Source organism: Oncorhynchus mykiss, chromosome 2 (genome assembly GCF_013265735.2).
Source record: "Oncorhynchus mykiss isolate Arlee chromosome 2, USDA_OmykA_1.1, whole genome shotgun sequence".
Taxonomy (NCBI): domain Eukaryota; kingdom Metazoa; phylum Chordata; class Actinopteri; order Salmoniformes; family Salmonidae; genus Oncorhynchus; species Oncorhynchus mykiss.
Genome location: NC_048566.1, coordinates 101,204,989 through 101,220,697, shown reverse-complemented (window position 1 = coordinate 101,220,697; position 15,709 = coordinate 101,204,989). Strand labels below are relative to the sequence as shown.

Genomic DNA, 15,709 nt, shown 5'->3' with positions numbered 1-15,709 from the left:
TGTACACTCATTGTATAGGGAATATGGAAACTTTTGGGACGTACCCTACATATCAGGAATATCGATAGTTACCTAGGGATTATTATAATTAATACATTACACAATGTCAATTACAGTAAAGGTAATCCTACCTCTGACAGACAGACAAACAGAAAAATGGTAACACCTAAAGTTTGATCAGTCCCCTCCTTAGATACAGAATCAACTATCCCAGCATCATCAAGGTACTTCCTTGAGTGTAGTAGTTTAAAAGCAGGCACCTGGTGCCTCACGGTATCAGTAGGAACAGGAAGAGTACCTGTTCAGGTGGACCAGGACGACTCGTTAGAAGAACCATCATGGCACTCCAATGGGTGAAGCCGTGGATCGCTCTGGTCTTCGGACTATCTGCTGCACATTCTGAGACTGGTAAGACAAGATATGATGAAATACATTTTAATATCACTTTAGGATAAGTCATGTAGCATAGTTTAGGAACTAAAGAGGAGCTGGGTTAGAAGCAAAATAAGACTTGTTCCCTGTCTATTTCCAGTTATGATTCCAGACATGACTTCCATTGGGAGTCTATATGATTCCAAACTGCAAATCGTATCAGGTAATTTGTGTTGTTGAATATATGTCACCAAATACTCAAATATCTATATTCTACTCTACTGTTATATTATACATCTTATATTCAGACATTAATGGTGCAACTATACTGTACATTTCCCCCCATGCAGCAGGAGCAAGTCCCACTCATAACGGGCAGGTCTGCAGCACATGGGGTAACTACCACTACAAAACCTATGATGGAGACCTCTTCCAGCTGCCCTACACCTGTAACTACGTGCTGTCGTCGTTGTGTAAGAGAAGCAGCGGCTACGAGGTCTTTAACATAAAGCTGCAGCGCGGGGAGGTAGATGGGCTGCCAACCATCACCAAGGTATTCCTTTGTGATCAGTCCTTTGATTGTTTTACCTTTCACTATTGATCAATTGTTTTTAAATTTCACTATTGATTAATTGTTTTTAAATTTCACTATTGATCAATTGTTTTTAAATTTCACTATTGATTAATTGTTTTAAATTTCACTATTGATTAATTGTTTTACATTGCACTATTGATTAATTGTTTTTAAATTGCACTATTGATTAATTGTTTTTAAATTGCACTATTGATTAATTGTTTTTAAATTGCACTATTGATTAATTGTTTTAAATTTCACTATTGATTAATTGTTTTTTAATTGCAGTATTGATTAATAGTTTTTATTGCTCTATGATCTTAATGTAAGGTGACCTTGAGGGTCCTGAAAGGCATCTATCAAATAAAATGTCCTACTATTATTATTATTAAGGTTTCGTTGAAGCTGGATGGAACCTTCGTGGAGCTGGCCAACGGTAACGTCAGCGTCAACGGATTACAGTGAGTTCCCAGTCTAGTCAACAATGGATCTCAGATGTGTAAAACCATTGGCTCTTAGATGTGTAAAATACATAGTAATACAGGAAGTAATTGATACTGGGGTTTGTTATAACTTATCTACATCCAATGGGATTCATTTAATTCAGAGATCACTCTTTTTTTAGTTTAGTTTAAAAACGAGATTGGAATGAATTTATTTTCACTTCACCTGCATTCAGTTGCTACTTTTGTGCAAAGACTTGAGGTAAAATACATAAGTTTAAAAAAATGCATCATCATTAATCTCATCTTGAGATCAATCTTTTGCTGTTTTAACATAATCTACATAATGTCAGTTTCAACCGGCAACAGTGAGTTAATCCGTGATCTAAAAGCACTCAGAGGTCAAACTCTTCTTCTGAAGTTCAGTTGATGTGCATTTACAGATGAAAGTTACCAAGCTGAAATTCCATTTGATGAAATCCTATACAGACATTATTACCTGGTACAGTCTCAACAGGGGAGGAAGAGAAACACAAAGAAAATACTGTAAAGGACCATTTTGACCCTTGTTGGAATACAGACTCTCCTCTCTGATGAACACTATTGTTTTGTCCCTCTAGGGTCACCATACCGTTTGGTCAGTTTAACGTCTTCATTGAGAGGACCGTTTCCTATGTGAAGATCACAGCCAAGCTGGGGTTAGTCGTCATGTGGAATGAAGATGATTCCCTCTGGGTATGTGTTCAGAATGCTTACTCATTTCCATACGTCTTCTGTTACACTACAGTGATATGTGGTTGTTTCACCAACTTTGGTTCAATACACTGATTGTAAATCACTCTGGGGGAAAAGGGGAACTGTTGAGATAAGAGTGGGAACATCAGTGTTAGGGGAACTGTTGGGATAAGAGTGGGAACATCAGTGTTAACCTCTGATGGGATAAGAGTGGGAACATCAGTGTTAGGGGAATGGTTGGGATAAGAGTGGGAACATCAGTGTTTAGGGAACTGTTGGGATAAGAGTGGGAACATCAGTTTTAGGGGAACTGTTGGGATAAGAGTGGGAACATCAGTTTTAGGGGAACTGTTGGGATAAGAGTGGGAACATCAGTGTTAACCTCTGATGGGATAAGAGTGGGTGATAAGGGTGGGTGATAAGAGTGAGCAAATAGTCACAGAAAGCATACAGCGATTTTCCAACCAAAGAGAGGAGTCACAAAAAGCAGAAATAGAGATAAAATGAATCACTAACCTTTGATATTCTTCATCAGATGACACTCCCGGGACAACATGTTACACAATACATGTATGTTTTGTTTGATCAAGTTCATATTTATTTCCAAAAACCTCAGTTTACCTTTGGCTTTGCCTCCAAAACATCCCGTGAATTTGCACAGAGCCACATCAATTTACAGAAATATTCATAATAATCATTGATAGAAGATACAAGTGTTATTCAGAGAATTAAAGATATACTTCTCCTTAATGCAACCGCTGTGTCAGATTTTAATAATAATCTGAGTACGGCGCTCAGAGACCAACACAACCTAAACGGATATCCGCCATGTTGGGGTCAACAGAAGTCAGAAATAGCATTATAAATGTTCACTTACCTTTGATGATCTTCATCAGAATGCACTCCCAGGAATCCCAGTTCCACAATACATTTTTTATTTGTTCGATAAAGTTCATAATTTATGTCCAAACACCTCCTTTTTGTTAGCGCTTTTAGCCGAGTCTTCCAAATTCATGATGCGCGATCACAAGGAGCAGACGAAAAGTCAAATAATTAACGCGCATGGTCAGCTCATGGCGCTCTGGGAGAGACCTTACTCAATCCCCTCTCATTCGCCCCCACTTCACAGTAGATGCATCAAACAAGGTTCTAAAGACTGTTGACATCTAGTGGAAGCCTTAGGAAGTGCAGTATGACCCCATAGACACTGTGTATTCGATTGGCCAAGCGTTGAAAAACTACAAACCTCAGATTTCCCACTTCCTGGTTGGATTTTTCTCAGGTTTTCAGCTGCCATATGAGTTCTGTTATACTCACAGACATCCTTCAAACAGTTTTAGAAACTTCAGAGTGTTTTCTATCCAACTTTTCATCCAAACATAAAATTGCTGCCCCCTATCCATAACATGTTAATCAGTTCACAGAGTGTGATTAGATCAGAAGTCACAAAATTGTCTCAATAATAATAATCTCGTAAAAAATCTCAGTGTACTCATATATCATAACCTCAGACTGAAACTAATTTGCAAAGCAGAAAGACCAGTTTTCAGACAACTCACATTCAATTTAATGACGAAAAAAACATGAATATGATGCTTCATTTTATTATTAATTTAAAATGCAGGAAAGAAAAACATCATAAGAGTTTAAAGGTTTTAACAACATGATGAGAGTTTAAAGGTTTTAACAACATGATGAGAGTTTAAAAGGTTTTATCAACATGATGAGAGTTTAAAAGGTTTTAACAACATGATGAGAGTTTAAAAGGTTTTAACAACATGATGAGAGTTTAAAAGGTTTTAACAACATGATGAGAGTTTAAAAGGTTTTAACAACAGGATGAGTATTTAAAAGGTTTTAAAGGGAAGAGTACATGTGCAGGAGAGGTAAAAAACAGAGGGGATTGTAAGACACCTCCCCTGTCAGATGTTTATAAAACACAAACCAACAAAAAATAGAATCCTGATGATTAAAACAGAGAAACAATTAGTTGGGAAGATTCATACACTGAATGTATTTGTTTTTGTTGTTCAGATCCAATCCATTTCATATCAGACCAGAATAAAACTACAGTGAAACAGGTTTCATATTGTAGATATATTGTAGACATGACCCCTAATCCGCATAATTCACTTTATTGAATAACCACTTGGGTATACAGTAAATTAACAATAAATAATATTAGCAAAGTCCTGTGCACACTTTTGAATTTTTGTAGGTAGCCTAATGCTCTGTATTGATCCTATCTGTATGTACCCAACCTGAAGTACAGCACCTGTTTTGTGTTAACCTCCCACTCCTTGTACTCAGCGTCTTATGCCAAACATAGGGATATCAAATCAAATTAGTGTGTGAAATGTACATATATATGAACTGCTGTAGGTGCATGGCCAGCTAGCTGTATGTGAAATGTACATATATATGAACTGCTGTAGTTGCATGGCCAGCTAGCTGTATGTGAAATGTACATATATATGAACTGCTGTAGGCAGCTAGCTTGCAATGCATTAACACTCAGTTATCTTCCATTGGTTTTATAGGTGGAGCTGGACTCAAATTCCAGAGTGTGGTTAGATCAGAAGACACAATGTTGTCTCAATATCTATTGACATTGTAGAGAGTAAATACTGTTTGTATCATCGTTCCCCTTCGTGTGTACATAAATAATCCCAGTGTACTCAGACATAACCTCAGACTTAAACTAATTTGCAAAGCAGACAGACAGTTTTCAGACAACTCCCATTCAATTTAATGACGAAAACATCATGAATATGATGCTTTATTTTATTATTTTTAAAAATGCACGGAAGGAAATACAAAACAACATGATGAGAGTTGAAAAGGCTATAACAACATGATGAGAGATTAAAAGGTTTTAACAACTTGATGAGAGATTAAAAGGTTTTAACAACATGATGAGAGTTTAAAAGGTTTTATCAACAGGATGAGAGATTAAAAGGTTTTATCAACAGGATGAGAGATTAAAAGGTTTTAACAACAGGATGAGAGATTAAAAGGTTTTATCAACAGGATGAGAGTTTAAAAGGTTTTATCAACAGGATGAGAGATTAAAAGGTTTTATCAACAGGATGAGAGTTTAAAAGGTTATAACAACAGGATGAGGGTTTAAAAGGTTTTAACAACATGATGAGAGTTTAAAAGGTTTTATCAACAGGATGAAAGAATTAAAGGTTTTATCAACATGATGAGAGATTAAAAGGTTTTAACAACATGATGAGAGTTTAAAACGTTTTAACAACATGATGAGAGTTTAAAACGTTTTAACAACACGATGAGAGATTACAAGGTTTTATCAACAGGATGACAGTTTAAAAGGTTTTAACAACATGATGAGAGTTTAAAACGTTTTAACAACACGATGAGAGATTACAAGGTTTTATCAACAGGATGAGAGTTTGAAAGGTTTTAACAACATGATGAGAGTTTAAAAGGTTTTAACAACATGATGAGAGATTAAAAGGTTTTAACAACATGATGAGAGTTTAAAACGTTTTAACAACACGATGAGAGATTACAAGGTTTTATCAACAGGATGAGAGTTTAAAAGGTTTTATCAACAGGATGAGAGTTTGAAAGGTTAACAACACGATGAGAGTTTAAAAGGTTTTATCAACAGGATGAGAGTTTAAAAGGTTTTATCAACAGGATGAGAGTTTGAAAGGTTTTAACAACATGATGAGAGATTAAAAGGTTTTATCAACAGGATGAGAGTTTAAAAGGTTTTATCAACAGGATGAGAGTTTAACTTCTTGAATCTACTTGAGACGCACATGTCCCAAGTAGGCACCTGGAAATGCAAATGCGCTACGCTAAATGCTAAATGTACTCGTTAAAACTCAAACCTTGATCAAAATTCACAAGCAGGGTATTAAATTAAAGCTACACTCGTTGTGAACCTAGCCAGCAAGTCAGATTTTTAAAATGCTTTTCGGCGAAAGCATCAGAAGCTATTATCTGATAGCATGCACCCCCCAAAATGCCAGCTCGACACGTAAACAACAGATTTTGCGATAGACGGCGCTACCCAAAACGCAGAAATAAAATATAAAACATTCATTACCTTAGACGAGCTTCTTTCTTGGCACTCCTATATGCCCCATAAACATCACTATTGGGTCTTTTTTTCGTTTAAATCGGTCCATATATACCCAAAATAGCTTTGTATTGAAGTAGTGTCATTCAGAAAAATTCATCGTTTTTAAACGCTGCGTAATTTTTTAAAATTAAAAAAGTCGACGATAAACTTTCACAAAACACTTCGAAATCCTTTTGTAATCCAACTTTAGGTATTAGTAAACGTTTATAATCTATCAAAACGATTACAGGGCGATGTCTCTTCAATAGGTCCTCACTTCAAAAACAATGCAATCTGATCTCTCCTTGAACTGCATCCGGGTGAAGAGTGGAAAACTTGGGGTCAGACAGATGGATTTTCCAACAATTAATTCGATTGAAAATTAGTACAATGGCGCCATCGTGCGGAATTTGTATGAAGTGCAGGCAAATTTCCATTAAATTCTGTTCTCCTTTAACAACTGGTGGAAGTGACTTATGGAAATTATTTTTTGCTTTCAGAGAGCAGTTTTTCTTGCGTTTTTCAATGAAACACACGCTCTGTTATAGTCACAGCCGTGATTTAACCAGTTTTATAAACTTCAGAGTGTTTTCTATCCACACATACTAATCATATGCATATACTATATTCCTGGCATGAGTAGCAGGACGCTGAAAAGTTGCGCGATTTTTAACAGAATTTTCAAAAAAGGTGGGGGTAGATTTAACAGGTTTTAAAAGGTTTTAAAGGGAAGAGTGCATGTGCAGGAGAGGTAAAAAAAACAGAGCGGATTGTAAGACACCTCCCCTGTCAGATGTTTATAAAACACAAACCAACAAAAAAATAGAATCCTGATGATTAAAACAGAGAAACAATTAGTTGAGAGGATTCATACAGTGAATGTATTTGGTATTGTTGTTCAGATCCAGTCCATTTCATATCAGACCAGAATAAAACTACAGTGAAACAGGTTTCCTATTGTAGATATATTGTAGACATGACCCCTAATCCACATAATTCACTTTAATGAATAACCACTTGGGAATACAGTAGAGAAAACATTGAATAATATTAGCAAAGTCCTGCGCACACTTTTGTATTTTTTTAGGAGGCCTAATGCTCTGTATTGACCCTATCTGTATGTACCCAACCTGAAGTACAGCACCTGTTTTGTGTTAACATCCCACTCCTTGTACTCAGTGTCATATGCCAAACATAGGGATATCAAATCAAATTCTATTGGTCGCATACACATATTTAGCAGATGTTATTGAGGAAGTAGCGAAATACTTGTAGCACAGGTACAAGGAGTGGAATGTTAGCATAAACAGACTGGTACCCAGGCAGGAACAAAGAGTTGAATGTTAGCATAAACACACTGGTACCCAGGCTAGAACAAAGAGTTGAATGTTAGCTTAAACAAACTGGTACCCAGGCTAGAACAAGGAGTGTAATGTTAGCATAAACACACTGGTACCCAGGCTAGAACTAGGAGTGGAATGTTAGCATAAACACACTGGTACCCAGGCTAGAACAGATGAAGCATTTGTAATGTACATATATATGAACTGCTGTAGGTGCATGGCCAGCTAGCTGTATGTGAAATGTACACATACAGTGCCTTGTGAAAGTATTCGGCCCCCTTGAACTTTGCAACCTTTTGCCACATTTCAGGCTTCAAACATAAAGATATAAAACTGTATTTTTTTGTGAAGAATCAACAACAAGTGGGACACAATCATGAAGTGGAACGACATTTATTGGATATTTCAAACTTTTTTAACAAATCAAAAACTGAAAAATTGGGTGTGTAAAATTATTCAGCCCCCTTAAGTTAATACTTTGTAGCGCCACCATTTGCTGCGATTACAGCTGTAAGTCGCTTGGGGTATGTCTCTATCAGTTTTGCACAGCTCGAGCTCAGTGAGGTTGGATGGAGAGCATTTGTGAACAGCAGTTTTCAGTTCTTTCCACAGATTCTCGATTGGATTCAGGTCTGGACTTTGACTTGGCCATTCTAACACCTGGATATGTTTATTTTTGAACCATTCCATTGTAGATTTTGCTTTATGTTTTGGATCATTGTCTTGTTGGAAGACAAATCTCCGTCCCAGTCTCAGGTCTTTTGCAGACTCCATCAGGTTTTCTTCCAGAATGGTCCTGTATTTGGCTCCATCCATCTTCCCATCAATTTTAACCATCTTCCCTGTCCCTGCTGAAGAAAATCAGGCCCAAACCATGATGCTGCCACCACCATGTTTGACAGTGGGGATGGTGTGTTCAGCTGTGTTGCTTTTACGCCAAACATAACGTTTTGCATTGTTGTCAAAAAGTTACATTTTGGTTTCATCTGACCAGAGCACCTTCTTCCACATGTTTGGTGTGTCTCCCAGGTGGCTTGTGGCAAACTTTAAACGACACTTTTTATGGATATCTTTAAGAAATGGCTTTCTTCTTGCCACTCTTCCATAAAGGCCAGATTTGTGCAATATACGACTGATTGTTGTCCTATGGACAGAGTCTCCCACCTCAGCTGTAGATCTCTGCAGTTCATCCAGAGTGATCATGGGCCTCTTGGCTGCATCTCTGATCAGTCTTCTCCTTGTATGAGCTGAAAGTTTAGAGGGACGACCAGGTCTTGGTAGATTTGCAGTGGTCTGATACTCCTTCCATTTCAATATTATCGCTTGCACAGTGCTCCTTGGGATGTTTAAAGCTTGGGAAATATTTTTGTATCCAAATCCGGCTTTAAACTTCTTCACAACAGTATCTCGGACCTGCCTGGTGTGTTCCTTGTTCTTCATGATGCTCTCTGCGCTTTTAACGGACCTCTGAGACTATCACAGTGCAGGTGCATTCATACGGAGACTTGATTACACACAGGTGGATTGTATTTATCATCATTAGTCATTTAGGTCAACATTGGATCATTCAGAGATCCTCACTGAACTTCTGGAGAGAGTTTGCTGCACTGAAAGTAAAGGGTCTGAATAATTTTGCACGCCCAATTTTTCAGTTTTTGATTTGTTAAAAAAGTTTGAAATATCCAATAAATGTCATTCCACTTCATGATTGTGTCCCACTTGTTGTTGATTCTTCACAAAAAAATACAGTTTTATATCTTTATGTTTGAAGCCTGAAATGTGGCAAAAGGTTGCAAAGTTCAAGGGGGCCGAATACTTTCGCAAGGCACTGTATATGAATTGCTGTAGGTGCATGGCCAGCTAGCTGTATGTGAAATGTACATGTATATGAACTGCTGTAGTTGCATGGCCAGCTAGCTGTATGTGAAATGTACATATATATGAACTGCTGTAGTTGCATGGCCAGCTAGCTGTATGTGAAATGTACATATATATCAAATCAAATTTTATTTGTCACATACACATGGTTAGCAGATGTTAATGCGAGTGTAGCGAAATGCTTGTGCTTCTAGTTCCGACAATGCAGTAATAACCAACAAGTAATCTAACTAACAATTCCAAAACTACTGTCTTGTACACAGTGTAAGGGGATAAAGAATATGTACATAAGGATATATGAGTGAGTGATGGTACAGAGCAGCATAGGCAAGATACAGTAGATGGTATCGAGTACAGTATATACATATGAGATGAGTATGTAAACAAAGTGGCATAGTTAAAGTGGCTAGTGATACATGTATTACATAAGGATACAGTCGATGATAGAGTACAGTATATACGTATGCATATGAGATGAATAATGTAGGGTAAGTAACATTATATAAGGTAGCATTGTTTAAAGTGGCTAGTGATATATTTACATCATTTCCCATCAATTCCCATTATTAAAGTGGCTGGAGTTGAGTCAGTGTCAGTGTGTTGGCAGCAGCCACTCAATGTTAGTGGTGGCTGTTTAACAGTCTGATGGCCTTGAGATAGAAGCTGTTTTTCAGTCTCTCGGTCCCAGCTTTGATGCACCTGTACTGACCTCGCCTTCTGTATGATAGCGGGGTGAACAGGCAATGGCTCGGGTGGTTGATGTCCTTGATGATCTTTATGGCCTTCCTGTGACATCGGGTGGTGTAGGTGTCCTGGAGGTCAGGTAGTTTGCCCCCGGTGATGCGTTGTGCAGACCTCACTACCCTCTGGAGAGCCTTACGGTTGAGGGCGGAGCAGTTTCCGTACCAGGCGGTGATACAGCCCGCCAGGATGCTCTCGATTGTGCATCTGTAGAAGTTTGTGAGTGCTTTTGGTGACAAGCCGAATTTCTTCAGCCTCCTGAGGTTGAAGAGGCGCTGCTGCGCCTTCTTCACAATGCTGTCTGTGTGAGTGGACCAATTCAGTTTGTCTGTGATGTGTATGCCGAGGAACTTAAAACTTGCTACCCTCTCCACTACTGTTCCATCGATGTGGGAGGGGGGTGTTCCCTCTGCTGTTTCCTGAAGTCCACAATCATCTCCTTAGTTTTGTTGACGTTGAGTGTGAGGTTATTTTCCTGACACCACACTCCGAGGGCCCTCACCTCCTCCCTGTAGGCCGTCTCGTCGTTGTTGGTAATCAAGCCTAACACTGTTGTGTCGTCCGCAAACTTGATGATTGAGTTGGAGGCGTGCGTGGCCACGCAGTCGTGGGTGAACAGGGAGTACAGGAGAGGGCTCAGAACGCACCCTTGTGGGGCCCCAGTGTTGAGGATCAGCGGGGGGGAGATGTTGTTGCCTACCCTCACCACCTGGGGGCGGCCCGTCAGGAAGTCCAGTACCCAGTTGCACAGGGCGGGGTCGAGACCCAGGGTCTCGAGCTTGATGACGAGCTTGGAGGGTATTATTATATTTGGGCGGTAAGCAATTTTATAATATTATATATTATTATTATATTTGGGCGGTAAGCAAATTGGAGTGGGTCTAGGGTGTCAGGTAGGGTGGAGGTGATATGGTCCTTTACTAGTCTCTCAAAGCACTTCATGATGACGGAAGTGAGTGCTACGGGGCGGTAGTCGTTTAGCTCAGTTACCTTAGCTTTCTTGGGAACAGGAACAATGGTGGCCCTCTTGAAGCATGTGGGAACAGCAGACTGGTATTGATTGAATATGTCTGTAAACACACCGGCCAGCTGGTCTGCGCATGCTCTGAGGGCGCGGCTGGGGATGCCGTCTGGGCCTGCAGCCTTGCGAGGGTTAACACGTTTAAATGTCTTACTCACCTTGGCTGCAGTGAAGGAGAGACTGCATGTTTTCGTTGCAGGCCGTGTCAGTGGCACTGTATTGTCCTCAAAGCGGGCAAAAAAGTTATTTAGTCTGCCTGGGAGCAGGACATCCTGGTCCGTGACTGGGCTGGATTTCTTCCTGTAGTCCGTGATTGACTGTAGACCCTGCCACATGCCTCTTGTGTCTGAGCCGTTGAATTGAGATTCTACTTTGTCTCTGTACTGACGCTTAGCTTGTTTGATAGCCTTGCTGAGGGAATAGCTGCACTGTTTGTATTCGGTCATGTTACCAGACACCTTGCCCTGATTAAAAGCAGTGGTTCGCGCTTTCAGTTTCACGCGAATGCTGCCATCAATCCACGGTTTCTGGTTAGGGAATGTTTTAATCGTTGCTATGGGAACGACATCTTCAACGCACGTTCTAATGAACTCGCACACCGAATCAGCGTATTCGTCAATGTTGTTGTCTGACGCAATACGAAACATGTCCCAGTCCACGTGGTGGAAGCAGTCTTGGAGTGTGGAGTCAGCTTGGTCGGACCAGCGTTGGACAGACCTCAGCGTGGGAGCCTCTTGTTTTAGTTTCTGTCTGTAGGCAGGGATCAACAAAATGGAGTCGTGGTCAGCTTTTCCGAAAGGGGGGCGGGGCAGGGCCTTATATGCGTCGCGGAAGTTAGAGTAACAATGATCCAAGGTCTTTCCACCCCTGGTTGCGCAATCGATATGCTGATAACATTTAGGGAGTCTTGTTTTCAGATTAGCCTTGTTAAAATCCCCAGCTACAATGAATGCAGCCTCCGGATAAATATATGAACTGCTGTAGTTGCATGGCCAGCTAGCTGTATGTGAAATGTACATATATATGAACTGCTGTAGTTGCATGGTCAGCTAGCTGTATGTGAAATGTGCATATATATGAACTGCTGTAGGTGCATGGTCAGCTAGCTGTATGTGAAATGTACATATATATGAACTGCTGTAGGTGCATGGCCAGCTAGCTGTATGTGAAATGTACATATATATGAACTGCTGTAGGTGCATGGCCAGCTAGCTGTATGTGAAATGTACATATATATGAACTGCTGTAGGCGCCTCAACAGCTAGCTTGCAATGCATTAACCCTCAGTCATCTTCCATTGGTTTTATAGGTGGAGCTGGACTCAAAGTTCCAGAATCAGACATGTGGGCTGTGTGGTGACTTCAACGGAGTCCAGAACGAGTTCAATAGGAATGGTAAACAAAATCACCAAATGTCTTAGAGGGGCGGATTACGCTCCTGTTCTGTTTATGAATGTGTGGGTTCAATCTATGAGTTAGGAAGGGGTTATAAAGTATTTTTCTAGGTACCATTTTAAGAAAGGGTTACCAAAAACACAAAACACTGTTTGTAAGGGGAAATAAACAGGTAAGATAAAACCGTGTTTCTTTTCCTACAGATGATTATCTGAAGACAATCGACTATGCTGATATTTGGAAGATGAATGGCCCAACAGAAACCTGTACAGAAATCCCTGTTCACACTGAGCAGTGTGAAGACCAGGTATTTACAAGTCTAGAGCTGAACGTTTAAGATTTCTTATTCATTACATTGAAACATGACTGTTAGTTTAAAATACCAATATCATCATCATCATGGCTGACATTTGATCAGTACATCATTTTATTTTATTTATGTATTTCCCCTTTATTTAACCAGGTAGGCTAGTTGAGGACAAGTTCTCATTTACAAATGCGACCTGACCAAGATAAAGCAAAGCAGTGTGACACAAACAACCACAGAGTTACACAGGGAATAAACAAACATACAGTCAATAACACAATAGAGAAAAAAGTTTATATACAGGCAATATATAGGCCATAGTAGTGAAATAATTACAATTTAGCAATTAAACAATGGAGTGATAGATGTGCAGAAGATGAAAGTAGAGATACTGGGTTGCAAAGGAGCAAAACAATAAATAACAGTATGGGGATGAGGTAGTTGGATTGGGCTATTTACAGATGGGCTATGTACAGGTCACAGTGGTGGGTAGTATATGGGGCTTTGGTGACAAAATGGATGGCACTGTGATAGACTGCATCCAATTTGCTGAGTGTTGGAGGCTATTTTGTAAATGACATCGCCGAAGTCAAGGATTGGTAGGATAGTCAGTTTTACCAAGGTATGTTTGGCAGGATGAGTAAATTATGCTTTGTTGCGAAATGCGAAGCCGATTCTAGATTTAATTTTGAATTGGAGATGCTTAATGTGAGTCTGGAAGGAGAGTTTACAGTCTAGCGAGACACCGAGGTATTTGTAGTCGTCCACATATTCTAAGTCAGAACCGTCCAGAGTAGTGATGCTGGACGGGCGGGCAGGTGCGGGCAGCGATCGGTTGAAGAGCATATATTTATTTTTACTTGCATTTAATAGCAGTTGGAGGCCACGGAAGGAGAGTTGTATGGCATTGAAGCTCATCTGGAGGGTAGTTAACACAGTGTCCAAAGAAGGGCCAGAAGTTTACAGAATGGTGTCGTCTGCGTAGAGATGGATCAGAGAATCAAACCGTCTGTTGCCTCTAGTAATTCTTCTTCATCCTTTCAGACCAAACTTTGTGAGCAGCTTCTCACCAGTCTTGCCTTCAGTAGCTGTAAGGACCTGATTGCCACAGACTCCTTCATCAAGGCCTGTGCAGAAGACATGTGTCACTGTGGCAACAGCAGCAGCAGTGTCACCTGCGCCTGTCCCACCCTGTCAGAGTACTCCCGCCAGTGTGCTCACGCAGGGGGGAAACCCCAGGAGTGGAAGACCGACCAGTTCTGCTGTAAGGGAACATTATTTGCATTACACATCCTTTTTGTTTTTATTCTAGATTGTTTGTTTGTATTGCTCTGTTGGTAGTTTGGATGTGGGGAAAAAAAAACTCAGCCACAGTTATACTGTAACTCAAAGTAAACACTTTTGATATGCAATAATGCTTTGCCTTAGGTAATCTATAGTGTCTTCTTCTTTGACATGCTTGTATTTACATTTATGTGACTGAAAACTGAGGAGCAAATCCCAATTTTCACTTCCAATGATGTCAATAGAAGAATACGTGAAAATGTGAAGTAATGACGAGTCAGAAACAGATTTGTGACTCTGGTTATTTGTGTCGAGCAGTGGAGACGTGTCCTTTAAGCATGCAGTACCAGGAGTGTGGTAGTCCCTGCACTGATACCTGCTCCAACCCAAAGAGGAACCAGCATTGTGAGGAACACTGCACCGACGGATGCTTCTGCCCTGCTGGTACATGCACTCATTACTGAATACAACATCATATGTCAGCTATGTAACCATTTTAAAGTAGCTGAATACAACATCATATGTCAGCTATGTAGCCATTTTAAAGTAGCTGAATACAACATTATATGTCAGCTATGTAACTATTTTAAAGTAGCTGAATACAACATCATATGTCAGCTATGTAACTATTTTAAAGTAGCTGAATACAACATCATATGTCAGCTATGTAACTATTTTAAAGTAGCTGAATACAACATTACATGTCAGCTATGTAACTATTTTAAAGTAGCTGAATACAACATTATATATCAGCTATGTAACTATTTTAAAGTAGCTGAATACAACATCATATGTCAGCTATGTAACTATTTTAAAGTAGCTGAGTACAACATTATATGTCAGCTATGTAACTATTTTAAAGTAGCTGAATACAACATTATATGTCAGCTATGTAACTATTTAAAGTAGCATTTAAAATATTCAATGCAATCTCACCGACAGAGATTCTGCCCTGCCTACTGCACACTCACTGATTATAACAGAGATGGGACCAAGTCTCAATTTTGCAAGTCCTAAGCAAGTCTGAAGTCTTAATTTTTGAGTTTCATTGCATGTCCTAAGTCATAATGGGTAAGTCCCAGTTCGAGTCAAGTCACAAGTCCCTTATTTTGGGTTGAGTCCTCAAGTTAATGGTTAAGTGTTTTATGCCAATTTCATTGCAACTGCAATACATCAGTGATTTTTGGCCCCACATGTTTTACAACCCCCCCCCCCCCCTCCCTACTACCACATAGTCTTTGAAACCAAATGGTTTTTGGGACTGATAATGCCCTGATGCAGAGGTGCACCACAGGTCCCAGAGTGGTGGGGCAAATCATTTTTTCCTGGGGCCCAGAGCTTTTCCTAATCTGGTAACCTAACCCAGGTATACATCAGGACCCTCCCTATAAGATCTGACAGTGATTAATTAGTAGTTGTGAAAAGGTATTTTTATGGGCAATGATGGGAGTGGGACCAGATTTACATTTTTAGCAGGTGCTCTTATCCAGAGCGACTTACAGGAACAGTTAGGGTAAGTGC

The 15,709-nt window shown here is 39.7% G+C and overlaps 1 protein-coding gene across 1 annotated transcript in view; it reads left to right on the top strand.

The window, feature by feature from the left end:
- The first annotated feature begins 272 nt into the window (after positions 1–272).
- LOC110502639 (mucin-5B-like) overlaps positions 273–15,709 on the top strand; it is a 38,207-nt gene continuing 22,770 nt past the window's right edge. The window contains exons 1-9 of the mRNA XM_036934559.1: positions 273–408; positions 533–595; positions 723–925; positions 1,340–1,407; positions 2,010–2,124; positions 12,513–12,597; positions 12,801–12,904; positions 13,949–14,168; positions 14,507–14,632. Coding sequence (XP_036790454.1) covers positions 339–408; positions 533–595; positions 723–925; positions 1,340–1,407; positions 2,010–2,124; positions 12,513–12,597; positions 12,801–12,904; positions 13,949–14,168; positions 14,507–14,632 — 1,054 coding nt within the window. The 5' untranslated portion in view covers positions 273–338. The remainder of the gene's footprint in view (positions 409–532; positions 596–722; positions 926–1,339; positions 1,408–2,009; positions 2,125–12,512; positions 12,598–12,800; positions 12,905–13,948; positions 14,169–14,506; positions 14,633–15,709) is intronic.